Source organism: Phaethon lepturus, unplaced genomic scaffold (assembly GCF_000687285.1).
Source record: "Phaethon lepturus isolate BGI_N335 unplaced genomic scaffold, ASM68728v1 scaffold15073, whole genome shotgun sequence".
Lineage (NCBI taxonomy): Eukaryota > Metazoa > Chordata > Aves > Phaethontiformes > Phaethontidae > Phaethon > Phaethon lepturus.
In genome coordinates, this window is record NW_010528500.1 from 9,048 (window position 1) to 26,519 (window position 17,472).

Genomic DNA, 17,472 nt, shown 5'->3' on the forward strand with positions numbered 1-17,472 from the left:
GGAGCCAACTGGGCAATATTTGGCACTCCAAATGTTGTGCATGCTTTGCATGCACCTTGGAGATTTACAGGGCATGCTGTGTAAATATTTAGACAAAAATTGTTAGAGCATTTGTATTTGTTAGAATGTACATTGACTTTAATGGCTTGTGATCCCAGTGTTTCTGTGCATAATATGCAAGTGAACTGAATCCAACCATGATGTCACTGAAGACTTTAAAGATGATTTAAATTCCAGTGGTTACTGTCCATCTAAACTGTAACAAAGTTCCTTTAGCAGTACGTTGAAGTGAAAACTCTACTTCCCTGTTTTTCTTTGTTAATCCAACCTTCTGAACTAAAAGAAGATGCTGGCATGGAAAGGAGTAGCCAGTTGTACGTTGACGTTAGTTGCTGAATGTTTGCAGAGTTTCATTTCCATTGCCAGGCCAAGAAGAATCATGCAGGAATTTCATTAATTTGAATACCTGTACTCATACCTGTGCTCAGCCGTTAACTGTGTGCCAAAATCACTGTTGACACACGCTGCTGCTGTATCTACACCATAGTATCCCTTGGAGTCCTGCAGCCAGGGCAGCATGGCGGCGGCAGCTGCGGTAATGAACCCAGCTGAAAGAAATACTCCAGTGGCTGCCTTTCAGCACTTGGCAAGAAAATCCTTTTTATGTTAGTTTCAAGGTCGTCAGATATCATTATAGCCAAGTATTAAAAATTTCAAAGAAAGGAGGCAGTGTGTTTGATTTATAGAATAATTATCTAGCTTTAGCTCTAACTTGGCTTTGGCAATGGTTTTGCAAGCACTTGAAAATTAAATCCATTTTTTATGGCACTACAAGGTATTATCTCACAGCAAATGATAATTAAACACCTGTGAAATCAATTAGCCCTTTAAGCAGGGGGAAAAAAAAAAGTTTTCCAATTATGTTTTTGCACCTCCAAACTTTCTAATTCCAGAACCAGCACTTGCGGAGAGGGAGATGAACTGCCAGCCAGTAGCCTGTTAACCGGCATTAAGATCACCCCAAAGCATTGCACAGCCGTAAATCTGAAAGCAAGCAGTTCTCGGCGACGGCACCCTTCCAAGTAGGATGCGTTAGCCTTTCGAGCGCAGTCTTGGGCAGCTATCTATCTGACACACAGCTGAGCTGTCAGCTTTTCTACAAAGACAGTTACTCACTTGGTGTTTTCAATGCCAAGTTTTACTTGACAGTTTATTTAAAAGCCAACATACCTTAATGGAAACCAGGCAACGAGACGCTCCATGTGACAGAGTGGGTTTCTTTTCAGGCTCTCCAGCCAGTAGTTCAGAGCCATCTGCACTAAGCATTTGCACATGGAAAACTGGCCGATTGGTTAATAGCTGAGATGGAATATACTGGAAAACTGGGAAACGCTCCACCATTTAGCCTTGCGTTGTAGGTGTTTAATATCTGTCTTTGTTGTAGAACTTGAACTGATGCAGAGACTTTTGGAAGATGCAGTGTGTGTTCGTGGGCTTGCAGATCCGGGGAGGGAGCCCTGGACGTATTTGGTTAAGTGCCATCACAATTTTTGGCTCGGGAAAGAAAGAAACAGCTCAAGTCCCATCTGACATCTACAGCGGTATGTGCTGATACTCCTTGCCAAAGATGAGCTCCAGCATCTTCCAAAAGATGGGTTATGTGTGGCACTGTTCAAATACGTACTGCTGGGTTAAACCTGTTGTATTTGGTTTGGGTTCTGCTCCTATATTTCCATCTGAATTTTGATAGTCATAATGTCCAGCTGCTTTTTGGCAAGTGCCGCATCGCTGGAGAGGAGGGAGGCGGGTGAGGACGCTGGGGTTAGCGTTCCTAAGGTCTGTCTAGCTGCTGGATAAGCCACCAGTCATCTGTATCTCAGGTTTTCCATCTGTGAAATGGGAATGGTGATGGTATCCTGTATCAGTTTTCAGAGGATTAGATAAGAAAATATGTATGCTGCTTTGTGATTCCTACGTGACAGGTGACATATAGCTGGATAAAGTATGATAATCATTACATCTGGGTAGCTGGACGTATCTGCTGGTCTAAACAGCCAACATCTTTTTAGACCTCTCTTCAGGCAATGGTGCTGATGATGTGGCTTTGGAAAAAAATAGTTTATATTAAAATTCGTAGTGAGAATGTTTCCCAGGCTAGTTTATAATCTCTCAAGTGTAGTGACATGGGGAAATGCTTAAGCTGTAAGAAGGAATGTACGGCATGGCTGATTAGTCACTGCAGAGCCTCTGCAGCCTGCCCGGGCTCCTTGGGATAATGGTGAACCAGGAATCCCAAGCAGCCCTCTAATCCACGTGCTGATTGACAAGGTCGGCACATCAGAAGAAAAAAAAAGCGGAGTGGGGGAAGAAGACAGACGCAATGTGTTGGATCAAGAAGTTAAAATGGTAACAGCATTTGGCTGAGCAGCATTTCCCCTTCAGATGATTGCTCACACGGCGTTGCGGTGTTTTATACCTGCGTGATATATGGGGACGAACATGTTTTCCCAGCTCTGGGTGGTAACAGGGAGGAGATACTTCAGTTATGAAGTGTGAATAAGTTAGAATTGATTACAAACAGAGCTATTTGTTTATGCTGCCTAAAAAGGTATTAGCTGTGGACAAGGTGCACTTCATCATTATGGAAGGGAGCCTGAATGTTAATAAAACACACTGTTGGCTGTACAGAGGGATGACAGCTTTGGGTTAAATCTGTGGCTATTTTAGTTTTAAAGCCCGACCTGTCATTTTAAAGGCATATGCATTTTGGATTTTAACATGTTTGAATGATGCAGCTGAGGCCCAGGCCAAGCCGACCCTAAAATTGGCAGTAAAATGTCACCTCCGTGCAAGCGTGCGGAGTGATGGAACACAGGGATATGAGCAATAAGCATGTGCCCCCTCTCGCCAGCAGTCTTCTAACATGGAAACCAGGAGCTTTCTGGAAATAAATACCCTCCGAGCAAAGCAGAGGACTCCTCTCAGAGCTTTCCTACAGGGAATGCTCAGGAAGATGAACAGCCAGCAGTAAAGGAAAGTGCCAGAAGGAGCGCGACACTAAAGCAGCACAAGGAAGGCAGACGTGCCCGGCCGGCCGCCCGCGCCGTGCCCCACGGCGCTGGTCTTTGCTCCAGTTCCTCAGCTGTGAGTGGAGCCTGGAGAACCTCCGTAGCTGGGTAAAACCAGAGCGTCCGGATAGGCAGGTAACGCAGAGCTGTCCCCACAAGCTGGCAGCCCCAGGTTTCCGAAACCACAGCCATGCAAGCTGGGAGACCGTAACAAATCTCCCTGCCTTCTTCAGATGTTACCGGCTAATGGAAATAAGTCGTTCTGAAAACAGATGTAACTCCCGTTGCCAGGGGAGAGGAGGAAGAGGTGGCTCTGGAAGAACCTCTTCTAAAACACTTCACTATTTTCTCTGTGGCTTAAGGCCCCTCCACCAGTTGTGAGCGGGGTGATAGTACTTCATTGCCTCCCTGAGGTCTTGTTGAGATTAGTCAGTGAAGATGGTGGGGAAATGAAGCCCGTCATTGATGCGATACTGATGCCAGATCGGTACTTAATGTACAAGTGTCCTGCTGTAGCTGAGAGGGGCTTCCTGGATGTCTGCGCCAGCTCCCATTTCTCTCCTGGACAAGTGAAGGAGAAATTTCAAGTCCAGCAAAGATTTAACTCGGACACCTACCTTTAATCATGGAGATTATCTCACTGTTTTCACTGAAAGCATTTCAAGTCAGAGTGAAGGGACGTGCAGAGATGCTTTCAGGGGGGACGTGTATGCTTCCTATGTGGAAAAAAATGCCAACTGTACATAAGAAATCTTCCCACCCCAACAAAACACTGGCAAAACTCAAACCTTGCACTGCATGTGTGGTTCCTATGGGGCTGAATGGGAAGGAGCCTGAAACTGGGGGTTGCCCTGATGCCTTCTGTCCCCCATGGCCTGTGGCTTGGAGCTTCATTCACCAGGTGACGTTTCTGTGGCCAAGGTCTCCTCCAAATACTGCTGGCAGACTGAGAAAAATATGAAATAGTCTGTGCTGCAAACTCGACTCTAAAGTACTGTTTGGTACATGTAAACGATTTCCTCCGCAAGCGATGCTTCAAATTACAAAGCTATGCTTGCAGCTTGACAGAGATGTTTATGTATTTGTGGCTGGCTACACGCGTTGTGTGAAAGGCATTTCTGAATTCGTATTTAAACTTTCTGGGCTGTCTTCTCTCTTTCGGCTAAGGCAGGGTGCCCCCGTTGCTTTGCGTGCTACCCATGAACTAGTAGGTGTAAAACCAGCACCTTGTCTTTAAGGATTGCAGATAGATGCTTGATCCTGGAGTGGTCACTGAGGGGGATTAAACTGGAAGTCAGTCCCTTAGCAGTGTGCTCAAAGGTCATGTCGAGTCACCTGAAAACATTTGGGTTGAAATTGCAGAGAAATTTGTTCATGAGAAGAATCTCTGGTGCAATTCATTCGCTGCAGCAGCTCTCGGTGGATACTGCTTTACTCTGGGTTTGCTCTTGTTGTATTTGCAGGTTCTCCCTGAAGTGAGTGGAAATTTTGTGCCCATACATCAAGGTTAGGATGAGGCTCTCTGTGTATGTATGATGTAGATAAATTGCTTGATGTCCATGAACCGTGCTGTTCATGAGCTCAGTAATAAATCACGTTAGGCTTTAAAACACACAAATGGGAGTAAACCACTAACTGGTTTCCAGGTGGGAAATGGTCAACAAAAGCCTTTTCTTTTTTGTTTCTCTTTGTAAATCTATCCTAATATCAGAAAATTAGATATGAAAGGAAAAGTGCCCAATACAAGATGTCACTGGCATGTGGAGGACTCACTTGCGCTGGCCTCGTTCTCTGCTTTTCTTTGTGTTCTGGTTCTGCCATCGATGTTCCGTGGATATTGTTGCATTCCGGGGTATTAACAGGATTTTACATTTTTAGCTAGCTAATGATGGGGGACTTCTGACTCGTGTATTCTAGCCCTACGGGGTGTTCTATTTTTGGTATTTATTAACATTTTCCATCCTACAATATACAGTGAATGCGATAAGCTTCAGACCTCTCAGTATGTAAAAAAGGAATGCTTAAAAACGGCTTTTTTTTGGGGGGAGGGTATTCCAGTTTCCTAATATTTTCCCCGTGTGCTGTGTCACTGCTGGCGGGTGAGCTGGGGTATGGCTGCCAATCAATATCCCACACGGAGAAAAAGAAATTGCTGCCGCTTGGATGGAATATGCATATATGTATTTTAACCAAAGTTGAGATGCGATTAAAAAAAAAAAAAAGTACTTTGAAGTCTGTTTTGGAGTTTTAATTAATGCAACAAGGGTTTTTATTTTACTCTCAGTGGAGATAATCTTAATCCATTCACAGTGACCTTTTCTTGTGCAAATTAGCTATACACGCTTGTTTAAGCAAATGGGCCTTTGCAAGATGTCTTTTCCTAAAGACGGAGCTTATAATTGAAAATTGGCTTACTCCCATCTGTCTGGCCTGTGTGAGAATACAAACGTAGATCCGGACTTTTTTACATATAAAATACAGTCGTATACTTATGTATATACATACACATATACACACATACAAAAAAAGTTGCCCTGCCTGCAGGCTATGGTTACATTAGATTATTAGTGTTAGAAAATTTCAGTGACACAAGTTACTGTCAAAATAACATGTGTCCAGGACACTGGAGAACAGAGGGTGTTTAATCTGGATCCTTTTGTCTCAGAGGAGGTCGAGGCCATTCACAGTTCCATGGGTTTGCCAGGGGTACAATTAGCTAACAACAGGCTGGAAACTGTTAGGATTTGATGTGTGATTTTGGTGAATGGTTTTGAGGTGATTGATGGAATAGGAAAAAAACCCAAGAGTGTCTATAAGCACTTAAAGTTTTAATTTGGAGGAACAGGGATCATTGCAGCCATGTAGTTAATTGCCAAACTTCAGCAGTTTATCACTCTCACCACACTTGTCAATAACCACCAAGTGAGTCACAGTAAACCCCTGTTCCTTTTTAGTGCCTTCTTGATAAGGGAAGGTTTCTTTGGCACAGTTTGAATATTTTTTGCTTTGTACAAACCTCTTGCCAGAAATGAACACAGTTGTGCATGACTTCGACTAAATCTGAGTAGAAATCAGGGTCACAGAAGTGCCGCAACAATGCTTTGGTTATCAAAATATTTAGGACAAGTTTGTTGTTAGAACTCATGCACACCTGGTTATATAGAAATGGCTGATTATTGCAAAGGCAAAATTATTTCCTTCCTTCTCGGTTTCTTTACCACTCTCCCCAGCTCTCTCCCATGGTGGTTGCTCCTGAGGATGAACAAAAAGGAGCCGGGGAGATGGCTGGCACACGCATGCGCGGAGGGAGCTAGTTAACCTGGTGGTGAGCAGTCTTGGTCGGGGATGATTTTATCCAGATGTGTCTCAACAGCTGTTTGCATTTTCATGCTCAGTTACTCTAGAACTCACCACTAATTGAATTTTCTCTTTTCTCCCCTGTTCTTGTTAGGTATGATTACCGTGAAATGCTGCACAATGCCACTTTCTGTCTGGTTCCCCGTGGCCGCAGGCTTGGCTCTTTCAGGTTTCTGGAAGCCTTGCAGGTAAGAGCTGCAGTTTAAAGCATGGACTACGCTGGCTGCAACTCAGCATGCAATAGCAACGAGGTTGGGAGGAGGGAAATGTGTTTCATTTCCCTAGTGGACAGTAATCCACTTTGCAAAAGCCTCTATTCATACTTCTGGAGCAATTGGCAGCTTCTTCCCAGGAGGGGCTGAGCACTGAGCTCATCTGAAGGTTGAATTGTGTTACCTCCAGGAAAAGGGTTTCCCCGGATGTGGTGAGGCTGAGAGGTTGGACCGGTTTAGAGCAGTATTTTAGCAAGCTGTGAGACTTCCCGTGGGAGACACTGGCCTCTACAAGTAAGCCCCGGGGCAGTAAAAATAACTTTTTTGTTTTCACTTAGCCAAAACAGACCTGCTTATGCATTGCCTGTCCTGAGATGGTGCTTGCTGAACATGCAGGAGGTGGCCTGGAGGTTGCAAAGCCCCAGATGGAAGCTTCACATGAAGGTGGATCTCATAGGCTGATCTCAGGGAGCTCACAGCATGTCTGGGACAGCACCTGAATCCCCTTCACTGTTTAAAAATTTTTTTGGTTAGTGGTCTCCCTTTTTTGCTGTTATCCAGCAGCAGAGAGCAATGCAAAGGGTCTCCTGAGTCACTGCAGCAGCAGGGCTTGGCAGCACAGGGATCGAGCCTGACACTGACCTACTCTGGCTGCAGCCGGCATGACCTTTTTTTGGCAAGCATCAGCTCAACGCTGGGGTCCTGGATCTTCAGTCAGCCATACAGAGCATCTTGGGAGATGCTGCAGCTCCCCTCTCTGACTGGCATCTGGATTTCCATAGGGGCTGGGAAGGGGAGGCTGAGGTGCTTCTTGGTGTCAGTGAGATCGCAAATGAAGGTCCTGGCCCGAGGTGTCCTTTTGCCATTTGGGAAGTATCCCAGCATTGGCAGTAAAGCTGTTAATGAATAGCATCACACCACTTTTCTTCATCAAGCACAAAATGTCCGAGCCACTATTCAAGAGTGCTGTTTACTGCAATGCAGAGCAGGACTCAGGTACCTAAGTGTAGGTGTATAATGTCATTTTAGAAGCCCGGGCGTACCCTTCTGGCTTTCTGCTGCTTCTCCAGAAGGTCTCCAGTAGATCCTGTGTCATGTCTGCCAGCCTTTGATGGGTTTCTTGGACACCCTCGCGCATCCCAAATGCACTGGTTTAACCACTGAACCCCACACCTACTGTCACATTTGACATCCAAGTTCTGGACTGTGACTTACCTCTTTGCTCCTGCTCAGGAGTAGATTAATAGCCTGCAAAGTGCTGTTCCTGCTCCAGCCTCTTCGGAGGAAGAAGTGGGACTGGCTTATTTGGGATGACAAGTCACTTCAGATCCTCCTGAAGAGCACTGCTCAGCTATTCTGTCATCTGGGACACCAGTCATGCAGCTTCTGTTAGATACATCATCTCAGGAGAAGAAAGCAGGGAGCGGACCTCACTGTACAGAACTTGGAGGCTCCAGGTCGATGGTGATAAGCTGCAGGCACTGAGGATTTTCCTAGCAGGCTAGCAGCAGTATTCACTGATTATGATGAATTCCCAATTTCTGTCTGGCTCCAGGACATGCTGAAAGATGTAGTCCGCATTAGTGGAATGTTTTAAACATGAAAACACATTGCTAAGTATTTTCTGGTTGGCTTTTTTCGTGCACTAATGTCATTTCCTTACAGAAGATCACAGCTCTTTACACATTATAAGCACTACTGTCATGCAGAGGCTTGACCAGTCTAAGATCCTGTGTGTAATACATGTTACCAAGGAAGATACAGCAGTCTGAAAGGTTCCCCTTTATACCACCTTTTGGTCTGAACCCTAGTCTGGACCAAATTCAGAGCACTTAAGCTTGGCTTAATCCAAAAGAAGCTGAACCAGAGCACAGGCTCGATGCAGATCCTCTGGTAATAGGTTCTTTCATCACATCAGGAGGTTTTTGGTTTGGATCATATGTTGTGATCCAGCAGACCAGAACGTCGTGGCAATTGTTTGTTTATGGAAATACTGCCCTATTTACTGAATATGCACACGCTTGCTGTCTCTGCAGAGGAACTCGCGCACCTCGTAAAAGATTAAATAATTTAGACAGATCATACTGGTATGAAATAGATACTAAATGTGTACGCTTTTTGTTTGTTTTAAGATAGAAAGCAATTCTTATTTCTGTAGACAGGTGATGACAGATGAGTTGTGTTTGTGCAGTTGCCTCTGTTTGGAGAGCTGATACCAAACAGGATAGGGAAATCACTCCTCCTTAGTGGAAAATGTGCTCTGGAATCATAGAAACATAGACTAGTTTGGGTTGGAAGGAACCTTTAAAGGTCATCTAGTCCAATCCCCTTGCAATGAGCAGGGACATCTTCAACTAGATCAGGTTGCTCAGAGCCCCGTCCAACCTGACCTGGAATGTTGCCAGGGATGGGGCATCTACCACCTCTCTGGGAAACCTGGGCCAGGGTTTCACCACCCTCATTGTCAAAAATTTCTTCCTTAAATCTAGTTGAAACCTGCCCTCTTTTAGTTTAAAACCATCACCCCTTGTCCTATCGCTACAGGCCCTGCTAAAAAGTCTGTCCCCATCTTTCTTACAAGCCCCCTGTAAGTACTGGAAGGCTGCAGTAAGGTCTCCCCAGAGCCTTGTCTTCTGCAGGCTGAACAACTCCAACTCTCTCAGCCTGTCCTCACAGCAGAGGTGTTCCATCCGTCTGATCATTTTTGTGGCCTCCTCTGGACCCACTCCAACAGGTCCATGTCTTTCCTGTGCTGAGGGCTCCAGAGCTGGATGCAGGACTCCAGGTGGGGTCTCACCAGAGCAGAGCAGAGGGGCAGAATCCCCTCCCTCGACCTGCTGGCCACGCTGCTTTGGATGCAGCCCCGGAGACGGTTGGTCTTCAGGGCTGCGAGTGCCCATTGCTGGCTCATGTCCAGCTTTTCATCCCCCAGCACCCCCAAGTCCTTCTCAGCAGGGCTGCTCTGAATCCCTTCATCCCCCAGCCTGTACTGGTACTGGGGGTTGCCTTGACCCAGGTGCAGGACCCTGCACTTGGCCTTGTTGAACCTCATGATGTTCACACAGGCCCATTCCTTGAGCTTGTCCAAGTCCCTCTGGATGGCATCCCGTCCCTCAGGTGTGTCAACCACAGCACTCAGCTTGGTGTCATCTGCAAACTTGCTGAGGGTGCGCTCCATCCCACCAGAATTAAATATGACCTGTGTTTTCTGCAGGGTTGTCTTGCATCATATTATAAAACTTGAGGGAGTTTGCTCCCTGCTGAATGGCTCACAAAGCAGCGAGGGAGGCCATCATTTTGTATTAAATTCTCCAGTGTTACATCCGCAGCATTTTAACAGTTCTGCCCTTGTCTGGCAGCGTAAGCACCAGATTTCAAATGTCACTCTCCATGCAAACCCCACCTTTCAGTGAGTAGGAATAAGCACAAAATGGAAAACCATAAACATATGGGCTGCTCTCCTGTGGCCTCTAGCTTCTGGTATCCTTTGCCGTGTGGCCTCTCCTTCTGAGCTTGTGCAGAAAGCAACGGCCATGGTGTTGGTGCAAACCTCAAGGCTTGCCCTAGTCTTTGGGTACCCGCTAACGACTGCCATGCCTTCGTCTGCGTGCAGGCCGCCTGCGTCCCGGTTATGCTCAGCAACGGATGGGAGTTGCCGTTCTCGGAAGTGATTGATTGGAACCAAGCCGCCGTCATAGGCGATGAGAGATTGTTATTACAGGTAAGAAAAAGACCGCGGCCTTCAGTGGATCAGTTGATTATTGCTGCCGCCATCTAAATGGACAGGGAAGATGAATCCAAAAGGTCAAGGCTGTAAAAGAATTTTTATCATGAAGGGATTGTCTGTGTCACACCGGCTATGAACTCATTTAATATGACATCATTCATTTTTTGGCCTGAAGGTCATTGCAGCCACCAGGCCACATTCTTACACGCTTTAGACATTTATTTTTCCTAAGAGCATGAAATCTCTTCTGGTGTGGAGCACCTGGATGCCTCTCTGAGGCAGAGCTGTCCTGGAACGGGTGCTGTGATAAGAGAGAAAACATTTGAAGGCAGGTTCTGCTCATTTCCTTCAGAAATGGCTTATCCTCAGGTGTCCCTCCAGCGCTGTGCGTCTGGCTGGCAGGTGCTGAAGGGACTCCTCAGGAAAGCAGGTATTTCCTCAGGCAGGGGTTACCACTTCACAGTTTTGCAGGAAGCAGAATCTGTCCCTTTCCTGATGCCTGGGACACGTAATACCGCTTTCTGAAGCAGCGTTCATGTCGCTTATTGGTAATCTCCTTGAGATCATGGAACAAAAGTGGGCTGAGAAATTAGAAATTCCCCGCTACCTTCAGCACCTACTTTGGTTTTAAATTCGCTGGATTTTTTTTTCCTGTTTCCCTAGTGGGTTTTATAGGCTAAATACGTTCTCTAAAGTATGTGGAGAAGTTGATGTTAGGAGAAATTATTGCAAAATTGGTTTCCCCAAAGTAGCATTTGATGAAATGCTGTTGCCCAGCATGAAGCTGAGATCCACAAGATCTGAAACGACCACAAAGTAGCCACTAACAGGGTTTTTTTAATGGTTGAATTTAACTCAGCATTTCCAAAGTGGCAAGCTATGGTCATCCACAGAGAGAAGCCTTCAAAGGCATAGGCATCTTGGCACCCCAAGAATGAAATACCTTTGAAAATCTCATTAGATGCCTATTTGCTTGTCTGAAGAAGTAAATATTTGTGAAGAGGTGGCCTAGCAAGCCTTGCAAAGTGCTGCCTGTTCTCCTATGTGTGATACAAGCTGCAAATATACAAGGGCCATTTGATTTTTGCTTCTGTGGACAGCACATTTTTCTGAGGAAAATTATTTCTCTCTTTAAATAATACCAATTTGCTGATCTTCATGCTTTCCGGTAACATGCCATTCGTTCTCTTCACAGCTGCTTCCATATTGAACAGCTACTGCACCGTTATTAACAGTGTTTTTAAAGAGCTGGCAGAGGGCCTGAATGTCTGCTCTGGGAAGCGTTTTTGTTATGTTACAGTTTTTCATTTCCTGTTTGAGAGCAGCTCGGCTGTTTTTATTTGCATATTCTCCCCATCATAGCACTGGGAGAGCTTAATCCAGCCTTTCTGCATTTATTTGCGCAGGGTGGTTTTTCCCTTCCCCCTACTTATTAATGAAATGACCTTTTATTAAGACGTCATCCCCTTCTAATAAGTCCAGTGTAATCCTGCCAGATTAGTATTAATACATCATTTTTCCCACTTGTCTTTCTGGACAAGTAGATTAATAACTAATAGGCAAACGCAGTTAAAATGGGAGCTCTGATTTTTCTTTCCAGCTGTTGTAACGCAGCGGACACCGAGGCTTTTTTTTAACCTTGGCGCTGTGTTTGCAGGCACTCGCAAGCATGGTGTGGTCTGTAAAATCACAGCTTCTGGCAGGAACCTTCACAGTCAGAGCAGCCTTCCCTTTCTAAAGGCGTAGTTGGGAATGTGTATTGGTTTTATTTGTTGCTCACGCACGTACGCACACACGCATATTTGCACACACACGCAAGGTTGCGCATAATGCAATTAAATGTTTTAAGTTTATAGAAAAAATGCCATAACACCGCTGTGAAGTGACTTTGATCTTGTATTTGCTGCTGATAATGATCCTGGGTGTCAGTAATACACACCTGTGTAGAGCCAGTATAGGTCATGCTCATTATCCCTCTGCTTATTGGAATTTACTGGAAAAGTAAGGAAAAGAAAGAATATGCACCCAAAAAGATGAAACTTGCTGCAGTTATTTAGTGCGTCACGTTACTATTTCTGACATGATCGGTTAGAAAAACATATACTAATACATGTTTTTAGCTTCTATCTTTCATACTAGTTTTGCAGGGAATATTTTACCTAAAGACCTATATTTTACCCAAAGGGCCTATAGCGAAGGAACATGAAGTCCTAACTTCGACAGTCTGACCATTTTCTTCTGTTCCACCTTGCTGTAGTGCTAAGTCTCAATAAGCTCAAATTCTGTAGATGAAGGTCTAAGAGATGAAGGGTTTAGAGAGTAGAGATGTCCCATCTGACACTGCACCCTGTGGAGCCATGGTCCTTTTGGACACAGTGTCCAGACCTGGATGCAAACTATGCAGTAAAGAATTTACTAATTCTTGTGGAAATTTTTTGCATATAAATTCTTAAAATCTCAAATTTTGTTCAGGAAAATGTTTCACGTGAAATCATTTGATTTGGGAGCATGTGAAAGCAACTAATGATCACTGCCACCTCTCAGAATATTTTAGGAATAAGCAAAGTGTGTTCTGGTCAGGAAAGGGTGGGATGTGGTGGGATGCAGGTAAACTTCAGATTAAGCTGGGATGTGCAAAATGCAACACACAGCCCAGGTATATGCTCTTACAACACGACTTAGGTAAAAGATTCATGAGAAATGGTGGGAGTCTGAGAATGAGGTGGCCTAATTTGAAATCCCCAAAAAGTAGGCGCAAAAGCACAACTCTTCATTCCTAGAAAGAAATGAACACAAATCAGCAACGTATCCTAGATGCCTTTCTGATGCTGTGAGTAGCCCTTGTAACTGAAGCAAATTGCAGTTAAATTCCCTTCATAATGTCAATTTGCATTGTCAAAGTGGTGTACTGGAGGCCTTGGTCGAGATCCTAAGAAGTTAAGCAACGACACATATGTACATTAGTTTCCTTCCAATGCAGATGTGGGGATGGAGAAAGACATAGAAGGAAGCCCTCCTCTTCTGATCCAGTGAGAAGTTACTTTTTTAAATGGCAAAGCACTGCAGCAGGACAATTTTTGTTTTATTTGTAAGGCAACTTATACCAGAATTAATGTTTTGATTTAATGGAGAGGAGGAAAAGGAAGCCGTGTTTTCCCTTGTGAATAACAGGTGGTGTGAGAGACATTATTCTTTCCACCCACAGTAATTAGTAAAATGCAGTGTGATCCACAGGCTCCGAAAAAGTGGAGTCTTACTTAAGATGTTGCTATGTTTTCCTTAGGGCACTTAGTGTTGCCATGCTGCGGTAAATGCAATTCCAGATCTCTTTAATATACTTTGAGGGTGGGGATTGTTGTTGGACGCTCAAGACCTGCAGGTACTAGTTTGTTAAAATACCAGTCCATGAAAAGCTTTGTGCATGAGGGATGTATGGAGGAGCTCCTCACGGCGCCACGCCACAGCGCTGGCAAGGGGGAGCTTTTCTTACCATAAAATAACCAAAAGCTAAAAGAAAGCAGATGAAAAAAAAATTCATATATTCAGTACCAAAGGTTATAAAGGGTTGTGTCTCATTCGTTTTACATCAAGGCTTTAACTGTTGACACACGCATCTCTGTCGGACAGGAGCGCTGAAGGTGTGCAGCTTGCTAATAGAGGAGAGGGCTTGTCAGCAGCGTATTAATTTGATGAGATTGCGTTGTTTTCTGAAGCTTCTGACTATATTACATCTTGTATTACAGATTCCTTCTACAATCAGGTCTATCCATCAGGATAAAATCCTAGCACTTAGACAGCAGACACAGTTCTTGTGGGAGGCTTATTTTTCTTCAGTTGAGAAGATTGTATTGACTACACTAGAGGTGAGTAAAAATTGTCTGGGGCCTTGGCCAAGCAGTGAGGTTTCCATACCTGTCCAGCTGCTCCTGTCCTCAGCCAGTGTCAGACCTTGGTTTTCATGACATGCAATTGGTCACTGGGAAAAAAGCTTGGCATCTTGATAAGTTTTTTTCCCTAAGGAAATACTTTCTTCATTATTGGAATCCACGTTAGAAAACTGACACAGTGAAATGGGAGCTACCCGGCACATGCAAAAGTTGTCGTGTGTGATCTTGCCTTCACAAGGCTTTATGGTTTATGAATCACGATCCTTGTCATTGGCGGTGAATGTGTTTCTTTAAGAAACCTTTCTGGAATTAATTTTGGAAAAAATATTACTGTAAACCTCTTCTTTGACCATTCCTTAATATTTTGATGTCTTGTGCTGGGGCTGTTGGTCTGGCTAAAGGAAAGAGGGGGGCTTGTAAGTCATGGTGTCTTATCTTCATACACAGGATAAGTGAAAGGCCTGATCATCCTTACAAAATATTAATAAATAATCATAATTAGACTGCTATTAAACAGGGAGACAGATGATCTCAAATCTGGAGAGAATCCTTTCTGAATTCAGAGACAGAGGAGACATGAAAGGGTCTTTAGAAGTAGGGCCCAGGCTACAATTTCAAAAGCAGGTTTCTCTTCTAATTGTTTTGCAATTTTGCACATAAATTTTTTACACACTTTTACCACTGAAAGTGGCTCACTTTGTAGGTTCAAATGCATTCATCTTACGCTAACGCTTCTGCAATTGCATTCATCCTTGTGCACAGTTGTAAAGCTCCACATTTCCCGCTGTGCCTGCTTTCCCCTGAAAACTGCAAATGAGCGCTGCTGCCTGCAGTACAGGTTGCCCGTGGCTGATCCACCTCCAGCTGCTGCAAGGCAGTCCCTTAGGTTTTTCTATGCCAGTGAAGAAAAACCAGCCAGGGAACGTTTCCGGAGCCCCTGGCATAGCCGTCGTTGCAACGCTCTCCTCCCCCGGAAGAGCATGTCTTCATCTGTGCTGCCTGTTGGGAGCTGCTCGGCATCCTCCAGCTCCCCATAGGCGCTGATGAGGGAGTGATCATTATCACAGCCCACACCAGGACCTAGCAAAGCTGGAAGACCATGTGCCGGCGCTCACAGCCTACTCTGCCCTTACAAAAGTACCCATAAGGACAATCGGGCTGCCTCACGTACCGTCTGCCCCTTCCCTACGTTAGGGATTGCTAAGAGGAGAGGGACGCACGGCTCTGCTCGCTGCCCCTCTCCTGCCTGTGCCGGGGCTGCCCTCGAGGGAGCGTCGCCTGCAGCCCCCGCAGCCGTGGTGTCCGTCACACCGAGCTCCGGCGCTCGCAGATGTGTCGTTAAGCGCTGCTCTGGGACACGTCGACCCATGTGGCCGCAGGTGCCCAGGGAACGGCAAAACCCGTAATAAAGCTGAAGCAGCTGGGCAACCACCAAGCTGGAGTTCCTGCTCAGAGGTGAAAAACTAAAGAGAAAACAAAAATCTTCCCGGAAGGTTTAATTTAATGAAATCCAGTAATGTATGCCTGGTCTTGCAGGGTTTTTTTCATTTGTTTGTGAGGGTGGTTTTGGTTTGAGGGGTTTTTTGCTTGTTTTTTAATTCAGGACTGTCAGAAATTTTTGAGAAAGCTGAGAGGGATTCTTTTCTTATGAACAGATACTCGTTTCACATTTCAACCTGCCTAAGTGAAGTCCTGAGTTAAGTTTCCTTAGAAAAGGAATAAGAGAGTTGAGAGTGATTTTTGGTGTCCAAAATTTGCAAGCAGTTTATCCTCCTCTTAAAAACTGATGCCTGGAAGTAAATTCCTAACAGGTGTATTTTTTTCTGGTGGATGTTATCTATTTTCTGTTGTAACGCTGTTGTGTCAGAGTGCTCTGATGATGCTAGATATCATCAGAGTAATCACCCGCCTGCTGACTGCAGTGCTGGTACATGTCCACCCGTGCTATCGGTACAGAAAAAGTCTTCACAAACTCAGGTGTCTGCAAGGACATCACAGCTCTCCTCTGCCCTTTATCCTGGACACCTCTGAAAACATTAAGTCACGTTTTAAGATCCGTGATCTTCTCACAGCATTTGATGGCCTAAGCCAAACAGCTCATAGTCCAAATTGAGAGGTTTGAATCATCTGGCCAGCAACCCCATATTGCAGGCACAGAGGAACTGCCCAGTGCCGTGGACACGGTGTGGGTTAGGGAACGATGTTCATGAGTGTCTGCTGCAGGCTGGTGAGTGGGAGCACTGGCAGCGCAGCAGTGGGCTGCTGCAAACGCCATCCGGACGCATGCTCCAGTATATCTGCACTTTTTCAGCTTGGTCTTCTCTGAAAACAAACCCAAAACATCCCTAAATCCCTGTGCGGCATGCTCAGTCCTCCGCTCGGGAAGAGGAGGGGAGAGAGGCAGCACAAAGTACAGACAAGAAGTGTTTGATGCTTGGCCGGGGCATGTTGAGAAGCAGCAATGATTAAGGCAATATGTGAACTTTTTGAAGTGTGAGGACGAGGGAGACAAAAATATTGGGCTATTAATGAATTCAGAAAAGAAAAGGGAGCTCTTTCCAGAGATCCTAACCCCTTCCTTCTCTTATTAAACTTCCTGTCATGCCTCATCATTGGAGAGAGCATGTAGCTGCTGTCTGTCTCTGCAATATGTGCAACGCTATACACTCTGCATTTTAATTGATTGGTCCTCCATGTTATCCTTTTTTTATACTTTTCTGTTCTCTTTCTGCCAAGTTGACTTTTCTCCTCTCCATCATGACAGACAGCTAAGTTTCTTATGTAGACTAAGAGTGCGATAAATTAATCCTCCATTTGTTAACGGTGATAAATCACCGAGGCCAGCTCCCCAGCCTCGTGCGGAACCGCGCTGGTGAGTCTGGTGTGCCTGACACGCACCAAAGGCTGCGTGTGCTGCGTGGCACCGGGGCCCTGCTCCGTCTTAGCGCCGCGCTCGCTCCGCGTGCGCTGAGGCGGCGTTGAATGCGAGCCATGTGTTTTCCCTGCAGCCTTGTTGGCTACCGGCGCAGTGGAAAACTCCACCGTCTGTGAAAACCTCCTGACCATGTAAATTCACAGACTTCTCCTTATCTGATTATGCCCCGTTTCTGAGAAGGCAGGAGGAGGGAGCTGTAATATTTAGGCTTTGTGGTAAACACTCAAAAATATGTACTGCCTAGGTTCTGTCTTTGTTTAGTGGCATAACTTGCAGATGGAGAAAC

At 45.2% G+C, this 17,472-nt stretch overlaps 1 protein-coding gene across 1 annotated transcript in view; it reads left to right on the plus strand.

The window, feature by feature from the left end:
* Positions 1–577: 577 nt before the first annotated feature.
* LOC104618170 (exostosin-1-like) overlaps positions 578–17,472 on the plus strand; it is a gene marked incomplete at its 3' end in the record, with an annotated part of 28,858 nt that continues 11,963 nt past the window's right edge. Inside the window, exons 1-6 of the mRNA XM_010283693.1 lie at positions 578–595; positions 3,431–3,555; positions 4,532–4,543; positions 6,520–6,613; positions 10,251–10,358; positions 14,108–14,227. Coding sequence (XP_010281995.1) covers positions 578–595; positions 3,431–3,555; positions 4,532–4,543; positions 6,520–6,613; positions 10,251–10,358; positions 14,108–14,227 — 477 coding nt within the window. The remainder of the gene's footprint in view (positions 596–3,430; positions 3,556–4,531; positions 4,544–6,519; positions 6,614–10,250; positions 10,359–14,107; positions 14,228–17,472) is intronic.